This window comes from Argopecten irradians, chromosome 2 (genome assembly GCF_041381155.1).
Source record: "Argopecten irradians isolate NY chromosome 2, Ai_NY, whole genome shotgun sequence".
Classification (NCBI taxonomy): domain Eukaryota; kingdom Metazoa; phylum Mollusca; class Bivalvia; order Pectinida; family Pectinidae; genus Argopecten; species Argopecten irradians.
This window is the reverse complement of record NC_091135.1, coordinates 71,674,986-71,691,379: the sequence shown is the minus strand read 5'-3', so window position 1 is coordinate 71,691,379 and position 16,394 is coordinate 71,674,986. Positions and strand designations below refer to the sequence as shown.

General features: G+C 37.8%; 1 protein-coding gene across 1 annotated transcript; it reads right to left on the bottom strand.

The window, feature by feature from the left end:
- Nucleotides 1–12,974: 12,974 nt before the first annotated feature.
- LOC138317083 (homeobox protein extradenticle-like) lies at nt 12,975–16,128 on the bottom strand. The gene has a single exon (XM_069258704.1). It carries the CDS (start codon nt 15,973–15,975, stop codon nt 15,064–15,066), a length of 912 nt encoding a protein of 303 aa, XP_069114805.1. The 5' UTR covers nt 15,976–16,128; the 3' UTR covers nt 12,975–15,063.
- Between the last annotated feature and the right edge of the window lie 266 nt (nt 16,129–16,394).

The window sequence follows — 16,394 nt, the reverse complement described above, 5'->3', positions numbered from 1 at the left end:
TACCCTATAACGATACTACCATTGCATTATGAGTGCTATCTCATGCTTAGTTTCAGAGAAGAAGTCGTTTATATGGAAATAGCCAAATTGACCCCCATTTTGACCCCGCCCCTCAGGCCCCCGGGGGGTCAGCCCCGTCATTTGTACAATTTTGAATCCCCACCCTATAAGGATGCTACCATTGCATTATGGGTGCTATCCCATGCTTGGTTTCAGAGAAGAAGTCGTTTATATGGAAATAGCCAAAATGGACCCCATTTGACCCCGCCCCCTCAGGCCCCCGGGGGTCAGCCCCATCATTTTGTACAATTTTGAATCCCCCCGACCCTAATTCTAGGATGCTACCCATTGCATTATGGGTGCTATCCCATGCTTGGTTTCAGAGAAGAAGTCGTTTATATGGAAATAGCCAAATGGACCTCCATTTGACCCCGCCCCTCTCAGGCCCCCGGGGGGCGTACAGCCCTATCATTTGCACAATTTTGAATTCCCACACTATAAGGATACTACCATTGTATTATGGGTGCTATAACGTGCTTAGTTTCAGAGAAGAAGTCGTTTATATGGAAATAGCCAAATTGACCCCCATTTGACCCCGCCCCTCAGGCCCCCTGGGGTCAGCCCCATCATTTAGTACAATTTTACTCATACTACAGGCACAGACATTGATCAGTTACAGTGGAAAGTTACATGTACGGGACTCAGACATAGAATCTGTAACAGTTGTAAATATTACCATACAGGGCTCAGACATAGATCTATAACAGTGGAAATTTCTTACTCCCTATAGGGTACTCAGACATAGATCTGTAACAGTGGGAAAATGCTACTCATACAGGGCTCAGACATAGATCTGTAAACAGTGGAAATTTAGCTCATTACAGGGCTCAGACATAGATCTGTAAACAGTGGAAATTTACTCATACAGGGCTCAGACATAGATCTGTTACAGTGGAAATTTTAATTGTACGGTACTCAGACAATAGATCAGATACAGTGGCAATTTACTCATAACAGGGGCTCAGACGTCTGAGATCTGTTACAAGTGGAACATTTTACTCTTACAGGGCTCATACAGGACTCAGTGGAAATTTACTGATACAGACTCAGATTGCATTAAACAGTGGAAATTTACTCATACAGGGTACTCAGACATAGAAATCTGTGGAAATACAGTGGAAAATTAGGACTTTGCAATCTGAACAGTGGAAACCCCTTTTACTCATACTAGGACTTCCGACATAGATCTGTAACAGTCGAGAAATTTTGAAACTCATAAAGGGCTCAGACATAGATCTGATAACAGTGGAAATTTACTCATACAGGGCTTCAGGACATAGATCTGTAACTAGTGAATTTACTGATACAGGACTCAGTCTTGCATCTGAAATAGTGGAAATTTACTCATATATGACTCAGACCAATAGAATAGTTACCCCCAAAACACCAACTACAAAAACAAACCACCGCCCACACACCCCCCCCCCCCCCCCCCCCCCCCCCCCCCCCCCCCCCCCATACACCCCCCCCCCCCCCACCCCCCCCCCCCACCCCCCCCCCCCCCCCCCCCCAACCACCAGTGGAAATTTACTCGTAAAGGACTCAGACATAGATCTGTCTACAGTGGTGAAATTTACTCATACAGACATCAGACATAGATTGTAACAGTGGAAATTTTACTCATACAGGACTCAGACATAGTATCATGTAACAGTGGAAAATTTTAATTGTACGGATCACAGTCGGTAGATCTGTAACAGTGAAATTTACTCATACAGGGCTCAGACATAGATCTTGAATACAGTGGAAATTTACTCATACAGGACTCAGTACATGATATTCTGTAACAGTGGAAATTTACTCATACAGGACTCAGACCATTAGATCTGTAACAGTGGAAATATTTTACTCATACAGGACTCAGACAAAGATCTGTTACAAGTGGAAATTTACTCATACAGGGCTCAGACATAGATCTGTAACAGTGGAAATTTACTCATACAGGACTCAGACATAGATCTGTAACAGTGGAAATTTACTCATACAGGACTCAGACATAGATCTGTAACAGTGGAAATTTACTCATACAGGGCTCAGACATAGAATCTGTAACAGTGGAAATTTACTCATACAGGGCTCAGACATAGATCTGAAACAGGTGGAAATTTACTCCATCACAGGACTCAGACATAGATCTGTAACCGTTGGAAATTTACTTCAACAGGACTCAGACCATAGATCTGTAACAGTGGAAAGTTTACACATACAGACTCAGACATAGATCTGTTACAGTGGAAATTTAATCATAGAGGCTCAGACATAGATCTTGAATCAGTGGAAATTATACTCATACAGTACTCAGACATAGATCTAGTAACAGTGGAAATCATTACTCGTAAAGAGGCTCAGACATAATCTGTTAACAGTGTAAATTTACTCGTACAGGGCTCCGACATATGATCTGTAACAGTGGAAATTTACTCGTTACAGGTACTCGGACATAGATCTATAACAGTGGAAATTTTTACTCATACCGGACTCGAGACATAGATCAGTAACAGTGAAAATTTTACCTCATCACAGGACTCAGCAGACATAGATCTTGTTCTACAGTGGAAATTTAACTTCATACAGGACCTCAGACATAGATCTGTTTACAGTGGAAATATACTCATACACGGGTCAGACATAAATCTGTAAAAAAACAGTGGAAATTTACTCATACAGGATTCAGTCATAGATCTGTAACAGTGGAAATTTACTCATACCAGGACTCAGACATAGAATCTGTAACAGTGGCAAATTTACTCATACAGAGGGCTCAGACATAAATCTGGTAACAGCAGTGGAAATTACTCATACAGGGCTCAGACATAAATCTTGTAACAGTGGATAATTTACTCATACAGGACTCTAGACATAGATCTGTTACCAGTGGAAATTTACTCATACAGAGGACTCAGAACATTGATCTGTAACAGTGGAAATTTTACTCATACAGGGCTCAGACATAGATCTGTGAACAGTGGAAAATTTACTCAATACAGGACTCAAGACATAGATCTGTTTACAGTGGAAAATTTACTCAACAGGACTCAGACATAGATCTGTACAGTGGAAATTTTACTCATACAGGACTCAAGACATAGATCTGTAACAGTGGAAATTTACTCATACAGACCTCAGACATAGATCTGTAACAGTGGAAATTTACTCATACAGGGCTAGACATATAAATCTGTAACAGTGGAAATTTACTCATACAGGGCTCAGACATAAATCTGTAACAGTGGAAATTTACTCATACAGGCTCTCAGACATAAGATCTGTTTACAGTGGAAATTTACTCATACAGGACTCAGACATAGATCTGTAAACAGTGGAAATTTACTCATACTGGGCTCAGACATAGATCTGTAACAGTGGGAAATTTACTCGTACAGGACTCAGACATAGATCTGTAAACAGTGGAAATTTACTCATATAGGACTCAGGGACATAGATCTGTTAACAGTGGAAATTTACTCATACTGGGCTCAGACATAGATCTGTAACAGTGGAAATTTACTCATACAGGGCTCAGACATAGATCTGTAACAGTGGAAATTTACTCATACAGGGACTCAGACATAGATCTGTATACAGTGGAAATTTACTCATACAGGACTCAGACAAAGATCTGTAACAGTGGAAATTTTAGATTGTACGGGACTCAGATGTAGATCTGTTTACAGTGGAAATTTACTCCATACAGGACTCATACATAGATCTGTTACAGTGGAAATTTACTCATACAGGGCTCAGACAGAGATCTGTAACAGTGGAAATTTACTCATACAGGCTCAGACATAGATCTGTAACAGTGGAAATTTACTCATATACTCATCACAGGGCTCAGACATAAATCTGTAAACAGTGGAAATTTACTCATACAGGACTCAGACATAGATCTGTTTACAGTGGAAATTTACTCATACAGGACTCAGACATAGATCTGTAACAGTGGAAATTTACTCATACAGGGCTCAGACAAGATCTGTAACAGTGGAAATTTTGTCTCATACAGGACTCAGACATAGATCTGTTACAGTGGAAATTTACTCATACAGGACTCAGACCAATAGATCTGTAACAGTGGAAATTTTACTCATACAGGACTCAGACATAGATCTGTAACAGTGGAAATTTTACTCATACAGGACTCAGACATAGATCTGTTAACAGTGGAAATTTACTCATACAGGGCTCAGACATAGATCTGTAACAGTGGAAATTTACTCATACAGAGGCTCAGACATAAATCTTGACAGTGGAAAATTTACTCATACAGTACTCAGACATAGATCTGTTACAGTGGAAATTTACTCATACACAGGACTCAGACATAGATCTGTACAGTGGAAAATTTACTCATACAGGGCTCAGACATAGATCTGTAACAGTGGAAATTTACTCGTACAGGACCTCAGACATAGATCTGTAACAGTGGAAATTTACTCATATAGGACTCATACATAGATCTGTAACAGTGGAAATTTACTCATACAGGGCTCAGACATAGATCTGTAACAGTGGAAATTTACTCATACAGGGCTCAGACATAGATCTGTAACAGTGGAAATTTACTCATACAGGACTCAGACATAGATCTATTACAGTGGACATTTACTCTACAGGACTCAGACAAAGATCTGTAACAGTGGAAATTTTAATTGTACAGGGACTCAGATGTAGATCTGTTACAGTGGAAATTTACTCGTACAGGACTCAGACATAGATCTGTTACAGTGGAAATTTACTCAAACAGGGCTCAGACATAGATCTGTAACAGTGGAAATTTACTCGTACAGGCTCAGACATAGATCTGTAACAGTGGAAATTTACTCATATAGGACTCAGACATAGATCTGTAACAGTGGAAAATTTACTCATACAGGGCTCAGACATAGATCTGTAACAGTGGAAATTTAATTGTACGGGACTCAGACATAGATCTGTAACAGTGGAAATTTACTCATACAGGACTCAGACATAGATCTGTAACAGTGGAAATTTACTCATATAGGACTCAGACATAGATCTGTAACAGTGGAAATTTACTCATACAGGGCTCAGACATAGATCTGTAACAGTGGAAATTTACTCATACAGGGCTCAGACATAGATCTGTAACAGTGGAAATTTACTAATTGTACGGGACTCAGACATAGATCTGATACAGTGGCAATTTACTCATACAGGGCTCAGACATAGATCTGTAACAGTGGAAATTTACTTGTACGGTACAGGGCTCAGACATAGATCTGATTGTAACAGTGGAAATTTACTCATACAGGGCTCAGACATAGATCTGTTACAGTGGAAATTTACTTGTACGGGACTCAGACATAGATCTGTAACAGTGGAAATTTACTCATCACAGGGCTCAGCACATAGATCTATAACAGTGGAAATTTACTCATATAGGACTCAGACATAGATCTGTAACAGTGGAAATTTACTCATACAGGGCTCAGACATAGATCTGTAACAGTGGAAATTTACTCATACAGGGCTCAGACATAGATCTGTAACAGTGGAAATTTACTCATACAGGGCTCAGACATAGATCTGTTACAGTGGAAATTTACTATTGTACAGTACTCAGACATAGATCTGATACAGTGGCAATTTACTCATACACTCAGACGTAGATCTGTAACAGTGGAAAATTTACTCATACAGGACTCAGACATAGATCTGTAACAGTGGAAATTTACTGATACAGGACTCAGACTTGCATCTGTAACAGTGGAAATTTACTCATATAGGACTCAGACATAGATCTGTTACAGTGGAAATTTACTCGTAAAGGACTCAGACATAGATCTGTAACAGTGGAAATTTACTCATTACAGGGCTCAGACATAGATCTGTAACAGTGGAAATTTACTCATACAGGACTCAGTCATTGCATCTGTAATAGTGGAAATTTACTCATATAGGACTCAGACATAGATCTGTTACAGTGGAAATTTACTCGTAAAGGACTCAGACATAGATCTGTAACAGTGGAAATTTACTCATACAGGGCTCAGACATAGATCTGTAACAGTGGAAATTTACTGATACAGGACTCAGTCTTGATCTGTAACAGTGGAAATTTTACTCATATAGGACTCAGACATAGATCTGTAACAGTGGAAAATTTACTCAACATACAGTGACTTTATAGACGGACTCATAGATCTGTAACAGTGGAAATTTACTCATACAGGACTCAGACATAGATCTGTAACAGTGGAAATTTACTCATACAGGACTCAGACATAGATCTGTAACAGTGGAAATTTACTCATACAGGGCTCAGACATAGATCTGAAACAGTGGAAATTTACTCATACAGGACTCAGACATAGATCTGTAACAGTGGAAATTTACTCAACAGGACTCAGACATAGATCTGTTACAGTGGAAATTTACTCATACAGGGCTCAGACATAGATCTGTAACAGTGGAAATTTACTCATACAGGACTCAGACATAGATCTATAACAGTGGAAATTTACTCATACAGGACTCAGACATAGATCTGTAACAGTGGAAAATTTACTCATTACAGGGCTCAGACATAGATCTGTAACAGTGGAAATTTACTCATACAGGACTCAGACATAGATCTTGACAGTGGAAATTTACTCATACAGGACTCAGACATAGATCTATTACAGTGGAAATTTACTCATACAGGACTCAGACATAGATCTGTAACAGTGGAAATTTACTCATACAGGACTCAGACATAGATCTGTTACAGTGGAAATTTACTCATACAGGACTCAGACATAGATCTGTTAACAGTGGAAATTTACTCATACAGGGCTCAGACATAGATCTGTAACAGTGGAAATTTACTCGTACAGGACTCAGACATAGATCTGTAACAGTGGAAATTTACTCATATAGGACTCAGACATAGATCTGTAACAGTGGAAATTTACTCATACAGGGCTCAGACATAGATCTGTAACAGTGGAAATTTACTCATACAGGACTCAGACATAGATCTGTAACAGTGGAAATTTACTCATACAGGACTCAGACATAGATCTGTTACAGTGGAAATTTACTCATACAGGACTCAGACATAGATCTGTAACAGTGGAAATTTACTCATACAGGGCTCAGACATAGATCTGTAACAGTGGAAATTTACTCATACAGGACTCAGGACATAGATCTGTATACAGTGGAAATTTACTTGTACGGGACTCAGACATAGACTTACAGTGGAAATTTACTGTATCAGGGCTTCAGACATAATCTGTACAGTGAAATTTACTCATACAGGACTCAGACATAGATCTGTAACAGTGGAAATTTACTCATACAGGACTCAGACATAGATCTGTAACAGTGGAAATTTACTCATACAGGACTCAGACATAGATCTGTAACAGTGGAAATTTACTCATACAGGACTCAGACATAGATCTGTAACAGTGGAAATTTACTCATAGGCTCAGACATAGATCTGTACAGTGAAATTTACTCATACAGCTCAGACATAGATCTGTAACAGTGGAAATTTACTCATACAGGGCTCAGACATAGATCTGTACAGTGGAAATTTACTCATACAGGACTCAGACATAGATCTGTAACAGTGGAAATTTACTCATACAGGACTCAGACATAGATCTGTAACAGTGGAAATTTACTCATACAGGACTCAACAGACATAGATCTGTCTGAACAGTGGAAATTTACTCATACAGGACTCAGACATAGATCTGTTACAGTGGAAATTTACTCATACAGGACTCAGACATAGATCTGTAACAGTGGAAATTTACTCATACAGGACTCAGACATAGATCTGTAACAGTGGAAATTTACTCATACAGGACTCAGACATAGATCTGTAACAGTGGAAATTTACTCATACAGGACTCAGACATAGATCTGTTACAGTGGAAATTTACTCATACAGGGCTCAGACATAGATCTGTAACAGTGGAAATTTACTCATACAGGGCTCAGACATAAATCTGTAACAGTGGAAATTTACTCATACAGGACTCAGACATAGATCTGTAACAGTGGAAATTTTACTCATACAGGACTCAGACATAGATCTGTAACAGTGGAAATTTACTCATACAGGGCTCAGACATAGATCTGTACAGTGGAAATTTACTCATACAGGGCTCAGACATAGATCTGTAACAGTGGAAATTTACTCATACAGGACTCAGACATAGATCTGTAACAGTGGAAATTTACTCATACAGGACTCAGACATAGATCTGTAACAGTGGAAATTTACTCATACAGGGCTCAGACATAGATCTGTAACAGTGGAAATTTACTCATACAGGACTCAGACATAGATCTGTAACAGTGGAAATTTACTCATACAGGACTCAGACATAGATCTGTAACAGTGGAAATTTACTCGTAACAGGGCTCAGACATAGATCTGTTACAGTGGAAATTTACTCATACAGGGCTCAGACATAGATCTGTAACAGTGGAAATTTACTCATACAGGACTCAGACATAGATCTGTAACAGTGGAAATTTACTCATACAGGGCTCAGACATAGATCTGTAACAGTGGAAATTTACTCATACAGGACTCAGACATAGATCTGTAACAGTGGAAATTTACTCATACAGGACTCAGACATAGATCTGTAACAGTGGAAATTTACTCATACAGGGCTCAGACATAGATCTGTAACAGTGGAAATTTACTCATACAGGACTCAGACATAGATCTGTAACAGTGGAAATTTACTCATACAGGACTCAGACATAGATCTGTAACAGTGGAAATTTACTCATACAGGGCTCAGACATAGATCTGTAACAGTGGAAATTTACTCATACAGGGCTCAGACATAGATCTGTAACAGTGGAAATTTACTCATACAGGACTCAGACATAGATCTGTAACAGTGGAAATTTACTCATACAGGACTCAGACATAGATCTGTAACAGTGGAAATTTACTCATACAGGGCTCAGACATAGATCTGTAACAGTGGAAATTTACTCATACAGGGCTCAGACATAGATCTGTAACAGTGGAAATTTACTCATACAGGACTCAGACATAGATCTGTAACAGTGGAAATTTACTCATACAGGACTCAGACATAGATCTGTAACAGTGGAAATTTACTCATACAGGACTCAGACATAGATCTGTAACAGTGGAAATTTACTCATACAGGACTCAGACATAGATCTGTAACAGTGGAAATTTACTCATACAGGACTCAGACATAGATCTGTAACAGTGGAAATTTACTCATACAGGACTCAGACATAGATCTGTAACAGTGGAAATTTACTCATACAGGACTCAGACATAGATCTGTAACAGTGGAAATTTACTCATACAGGGCTCAGACATAGATCTGTAACAGTGGAAATTTACTCATACAGGACTCAGACATAGATCTGTAACAGTGGAAATTTACTCTCATACAGGACTCAGACATAGATCTGTAACAGTGGAAATTTACTCATACAGGCTCAGACATAGATCTGTTAACAGTGGAAATTTACTCATACAGGACTCAGACATAGATCTGTAACAGTGGAAATTTACTCATACAGGGCTCAGACATAGATCTGTAACAGTGGAAATTTACTCATACAGGACTCAGACATAGATCTGTAACAGTGGAAATTTTACTCATACAGGACTCAGACATAGATCTGTAACAGTGGAAATTTACTCATACAGGACTCAGACATAGATCTGTAACAGTGGAAATTTACTCACGGGCTCAGACATAGATCTGAACAGTCTCATACAGGGCTCAGACATAGATCTGTAACAGTGGAAATTTACTCATACAGGGCTCAGACATAGATCTGTAACAGTGGAAATTTACTCATACAGGACTCAGACATAGATCTGTAACAGTGGAAATTTACTCATACAGGGCTCAGACATAGATCTGTAACAGTGGAAATTTACTCATACAGGGCTCAGACATAGATCTGTAACAGTGGAAATTTACTGTACATAAGACTCAGACATAGATCTGTAACAGTGGAAATTTACTCATACAGGACTCAGACATATAGATCTGTAACAGTGGAAATTTACTCAACAGGACTCAGACATAGATCTGTAACAGTGGAAATTTACTCATACAGGCTCAGACATAGATCTGTAACAGTGGAAATTTACTCATACAGGACTCAGACATAGATCTGTAACAGTGGAAATTTACTCATACAGGACTATGTAGATCTGTTACAGTGGAAATTTACTCTACAGGACTCAGACATAGATCTGTTAACAGTGGAAATTTACTCATACAGGACTCAGACATAGATCTGTAACAGTGGAAATTTACTCATACAGGACTCAGACATAGATCTGTAACAGTGGAAATTTACTCATACAGGACTCAGACATAGATCTGTAACAGTGGAAATTTACTCATACAGGGCTCAGACATAGATCTGTAACAGTGGAAATTTAACTGTACAGGACTCAGACATAGATCTGTAACAGTGGAAATTTACTCATACAGGACTCAGACATAGATCTGTAACAGTGGAAATTTAATCATACAGGACTCAGACATAGATCTGTAACAGTGGAAATTTACTCAACAGGCTCAGACATAGATCTGTAACAGTGGAAATTTACTCATACAGGGCTCAGACATAGATCTGTAACAGTGGAAATTTACTAATTGATAACAGTGGGACTCAGACATAGATCTGTAACAGTGGAAATTTACTCATACAGGGCTCAGACATAGATCTGTAACAGTGGAAATTTACTCAGTACGGGGCTCAGACATAGATCTGTAACAGTGGAAATTTACTCATACAGGGCTCAGACATAGATCTGTAACAGTGGAAATTTACTCATACGGACTCAGACATAGATCTGTAACAGTGGAAATTTACTCTACAGGGCTCAGACATAGATCTGTAACAGTGGAAATTTTTACTCATAGATCTTAGGGACTCACGACATAGATCTGATAACAGTGGAAATTTACTCATACAGGGCTCAGACATAGATCTGTAACAGTGGAAATTTACTCATACAGGGCTCAGACATAGATCTGTAACAGTGGAAATTTACTCATACAGGGCTCAGACATAGATCTGTAACAGTGGAAATTTACTCATACAGGGCTCAGACATAGATCTGTAACAGTGGAAATTTACTCATACAGGACTCAGACATAGATCTGTAACAGTGGAAATTTACTCATACAGGGCTCAGACATAGATCTGTAACAGTGGAAATTTACTCAGACATATCTGTAGTGGAATTTACTCAGGGCTCAGACATAGATCTGTAACAGTGGAAATTTAATTGTACGGTACTCAGACATAGATCTGATACAGTGGCAATTTACTCATACAGGGCTCAGACGTAGATCTGTTACAGTGGAAATTTACTCATACAGGGCTCAGACATAGATCTGTAACAGTGGAAATTTACTGTAACAGTGGAAATTTACTCATACAGGACTCAGACATAGATCTGTAACAGTGGAAATTTACTCATACAGGACTCAGACATAGATCTGTAACAGTGGAAATTTACTCATACAGGACTCAGACATAGATCTGTAACAGTGGAAATTTACTCATACAGGACTCAGACATAGATCTGTAACAGTGGAAATTTACTCATACAGGACTCAGACATAGATCTGTAACAGTGGAAATTTACTCATACAGGGCTCAGACATAGATCTGTAACAGTGGAAATTTACTCATACAGGACTCAGACATAGATCTGTAACAGTGGAAATTTACTCATACAGGGCTCAGACATAGATCTGTAACAGTGGAAATTTACTCATACAGGACTCAGACATAGATCTGTAACAGTGGAAATTTACTCATACAGGACTCAGACATAGATCTGTAACAGTGGAAATTTACTCATACAGGGCTCAGACATAGATCTGTAACAGTGGAAATTTACTCATACAGGACTCAGACATAGATCTGTAACAGTGGAAATTTACTCATACAGGACTCAGACATAGATCTGTTACAGTGGAAATTTACTCATACAGGGCTCAGACATAGATCTGTAACAGTGGAAATTTACTCGTACAGGACTCAGACATAGATCTGTAACAGTGGAAATTTACTCATACAGGACTCAGACATAGATCTGTAACAGTGGAAATTTACTCATACAGGGCTCAGACATAGATCTGTAACAGTGGAAATTTACTCATACAGGGCTCAGACATAGATCTGTAACAGTGGAAATTTACCCAAACAGGGTTCATATGTATCTGATGTAGGTAGGGTACACATATCTGTATTGGCCTTCAGTTAAAGATGTACGGATGACTATACTAAAAGCCTTTTAAACCCGTAGGATTGGTCTGCAGCTGTTTGTATTCAGTAGCATTGCTGCAACCTTGGCCTTATAGCATTAAAATGGCCATTGAGTGTACATAGGCTGTCTGTTGATTTGACTGATTGAGGTGACAATGTACACATCATATTCATCATCAAAATCTTTATTTGCTACATTATTTTTCTTCTTCATGCTCCATAATGAAACATTCTCAACCACTTTATGTCAAGGTTCTGTATACCAAATATCAAAATCTGTCAAGTTGTAAGGAGGAGTTCTCCGGACAAAATTGTGTCTACAGACAGACGAACAAAACACAAAACCTGATTTATGTATACCCCTCCCCCATTAACTTTGTTGCAGGGGGTATAATGATCATAATAAATACCTTTCAAAATTTGATATGACTACCTATTGGCCATGTTCATTTCCTCAAAATGGAATTATTAAATACACAACAAAGGATCAATAGGAACAGATGTTGTATATCAAGTACATGAAATTCCCATCACTCTATGAGGTATAGCAGTTAGAAAATGTTCAAAGATGGATTTAGATGATTGACAGCTAGAATAGACAACCAGCTGGTGATATAACAATGCAACAGTAGATTTTTTTATCAGTTTAATAATAAATATTGTCATAAATTAACATGAATTAAATATTCACAGCACTTTTCATACCATACACTAATATATACATGTAAACAGACATACATATGTATCAAGAACTATTCACACTAATGCAATGGATGGTCATCTGAAATATATCTACAAATAGAGCCATTTTTAATGTCATTTGTCTTAGAATCATAGGGCAAGGTTAAGCGATATTACATAACATAAGAATGGGATGATAATATTGATTATAATTAACATACAACTTCCAGTGATAAAATATGTAAGGATATACATAGCACATATGTGAACACATTTCCATGTGTATATGATAAACACAATATCAAAAATGTTCTATTTTCAATAACTCTGTGATCAGCTATATACTATATATGATATCAATATCGAAAGTTTGTTCATGCCAAGGGAAGTAACTCACTATTACACCAAGGGAAGGAACTCACTATTACACCAAGGGAAATCACTCACTATTACACTAAAGGAAATCACTCACTATTACACCGAGGGAAATAACTCACCATTACACTAAGAGCTCACTATTACACTAAGGGAAATAACTCACTATTACGCCAAGGGAAATATCCCACTATTACACTAAAGGAAATAACTCATTATTACACTAAAGAAAATAACTCACTATTACACCAAGGGAAATAACTCACTATAACACTAAAGGAAATAACTCAATTTTACACCAAGGGAAATAACTCACAATTACACAAAAGGAAATAACTCAATTTTACACCAAGGGAAATAACTCACAATTACACAAAAGGAAATAACTCAATTTACACAAAGGGAAATAAATCACTATCACATAAAAGGAAATAACTCAATTTTACACAAAGGGAAATAACTCACACTAAAGGAAATAAATCACTATAACACTTAAGGAAATAACTCAATTTTACACAAAGGGAAATAAATCACTATTACACTAAAGAAATAACTCAATTTTACACAAAGGGAAATAAATCACTATAACACTAAAGGAAATATCTCAATCTTACACAAAGGGAAATAACTCACACTAAAGGAAATAACTCATTATTACACTAAAGGAAATAACTCACTATAACACTAAAGAAATAACTCAATTTTACACAAAGGGAAATAAATCACTATAACACTAAAGGAAATATCTCACTATTACACTAAAGAAAATAACTCACACTAAAGGAAATAACTCATTATTACACTAAAGGAAATAACTCACTATAACACTAAAGGAAATAACTCACTATTACACTAAAGGAAATAATTCACTATTACACCAAGGGAAATAACTCACAATTACACTAAAGGAAATAACTCACAATTAAACTAAAGGAAATAACTCACTATTACACCAAGGGAAATAAATCACTATTACACTAAAGAAAATAACTCAATTTTACACTAAAGGAAATAACTCACACTAAATGAAATAACTCACTATAACACTAAAGGAAATAACTCACTATTACACCAAAGGAAATAGTTCACAGTTACATAAATGGAAATAACTCACTATTACACTAAAGGAAATAACTCAATTTACACAAAGGGAAATAAATCACTATTACATAAAAGGAAATAACTCATTATTACACCAAGGGCTCATTATTACACCAAGGGAAATAACTAACTCTTACACCAAGGGAAATAACTCACTATTACACCAAGGGAAACAACTCACTATTACACCAAGGGAAATAACTCACTATTACACTAAAGGAAATAATTCACTATTACACCAAGGGAAATAACTCACAATTACACTAAAGGAAATAACTCACTATTACACTAAAAGAAATAACTCAATTTTACACAAAGGGAAATAACTCACTATTACATCAATTGAAATAGCTCACTATTACACCAAGGTAAACAACTCACTATTACATCAAGAGAAATAACTCACTAATACATAAAAGGAAATAACTCACTATTAAACCAAGGGAAATAACTCACTCTTACATCAAGAGAAATAACTCACTATTACACTAAAGGAAATAACCGACATTCCAATGGTCACTGAGACTGTCTTTAGTTTTATCAGAAAGTCCTTCATGAAATCACTTCCCTCCCTTACTGGCTGATAGTTTCAGTTGGAGGTATATCTGCCCCTACCGGCTGACTGAACACTGTTGAACTGTTCACGATGTCAGATAACTGACGTATGATATCACCATAGAGACGGGGTGCCTTGTCTGACCCCACCCCAGTACTCGTAAGTCCACTACAGATGGACAATAATTTCTTCTCCACTTGTTGTTTTTGTTTTTTCGGTTTTGTATTGCTAGTCCTATTTCGTTTATTGGCAAACCATGCTTTGACTTGCGCGAGAGATAATCCACCGTCGCGAGCCATTTTCTCTTTTTCTTCCTCAGATGGATAGGGATTATCTATGTGTTTCTCATACCAATCACTCATAAGACTAACACCGCGTACATTCAGTTGTCGTGACCTTGACCTTCCAGGCCCGGATACTGTGTTAGAAGTTGTGGAATCTGCGACTGTAGGTAGCGCCACCTTTAGAAGTTGTAGACTTGCCGTTACACGGTGAGTAAGATGCATGCGTTGATGATCATAAGTCTCGTGAATGTTACTGACTTCGCTTTGATAAACAACCACATCTGAATCCTGTGTCTTTAATTGTTCAATTGCAGAAATTCGTTCATTTTCAATATTTTGGCACTGCTCGTTATAGAATTGATGAAGCTGGTGAACTTTTTCTGAGTTATGAATCAACACTTGTTGGAAGTCTGACTGTAGATTTGCCTCCTGTACAGCGATAAGGGCTGGGTCTAAAACGATGGGATCAGGCTCCGACTCCATTGGTGCCACTCCATCACGACACAAACTGAATGGCAGGGTCTGAAAGTTCTGGTAGCATTCACTAGTAAGTGTAGCTTGTAGATCCTCAAACATAGGGTGTGTAGATAGTTTAGCAAGCTCCCCACCAGCAGGTAACGACTCAGATTTTATGAGTAAGGCCATCCTGTACTACACAGCAGTAACACACTACCGTACCACACTACAGTAACACACTGATTCACTCTATTATAAAGAACTCAGTAATAAAGTCTACATAAAATCCGGAACAAAATCCTGGGAAATCTGGCTAATCTTATCCACACTTGGAATCAAGACATTCAGGGAATTGAATATTCCCAAACTGACAAGAATTCATAGATGTAAGAATACATTTAGCCAATCAAAAAAGACTTCAAGTCTGTTACAACCAATCAGAAGCGTAGGTTTTGTGAGAGAGTGGCAGTTTTAGGGAGTGCTGACACTACCTGTACAGTGACAGGTAAAAACAACAGGTGAGTTGTGGTCACTGAACACTTGACAGCTGAGTGACCACACTAAGCTAGATTATAATATACCGGTAACTGTATTGATTTTAATAAAAG

What these genes read in the sequence shown, in the direction of transcription:
- LOC138317083 (XM_069258704.1), bottom strand. Translation starts at nt 15,975, where the DNA reads ATGGCCTTACTCATAAAATCTGAGTCGTTACCTGCTGGTGGGGAGCTT.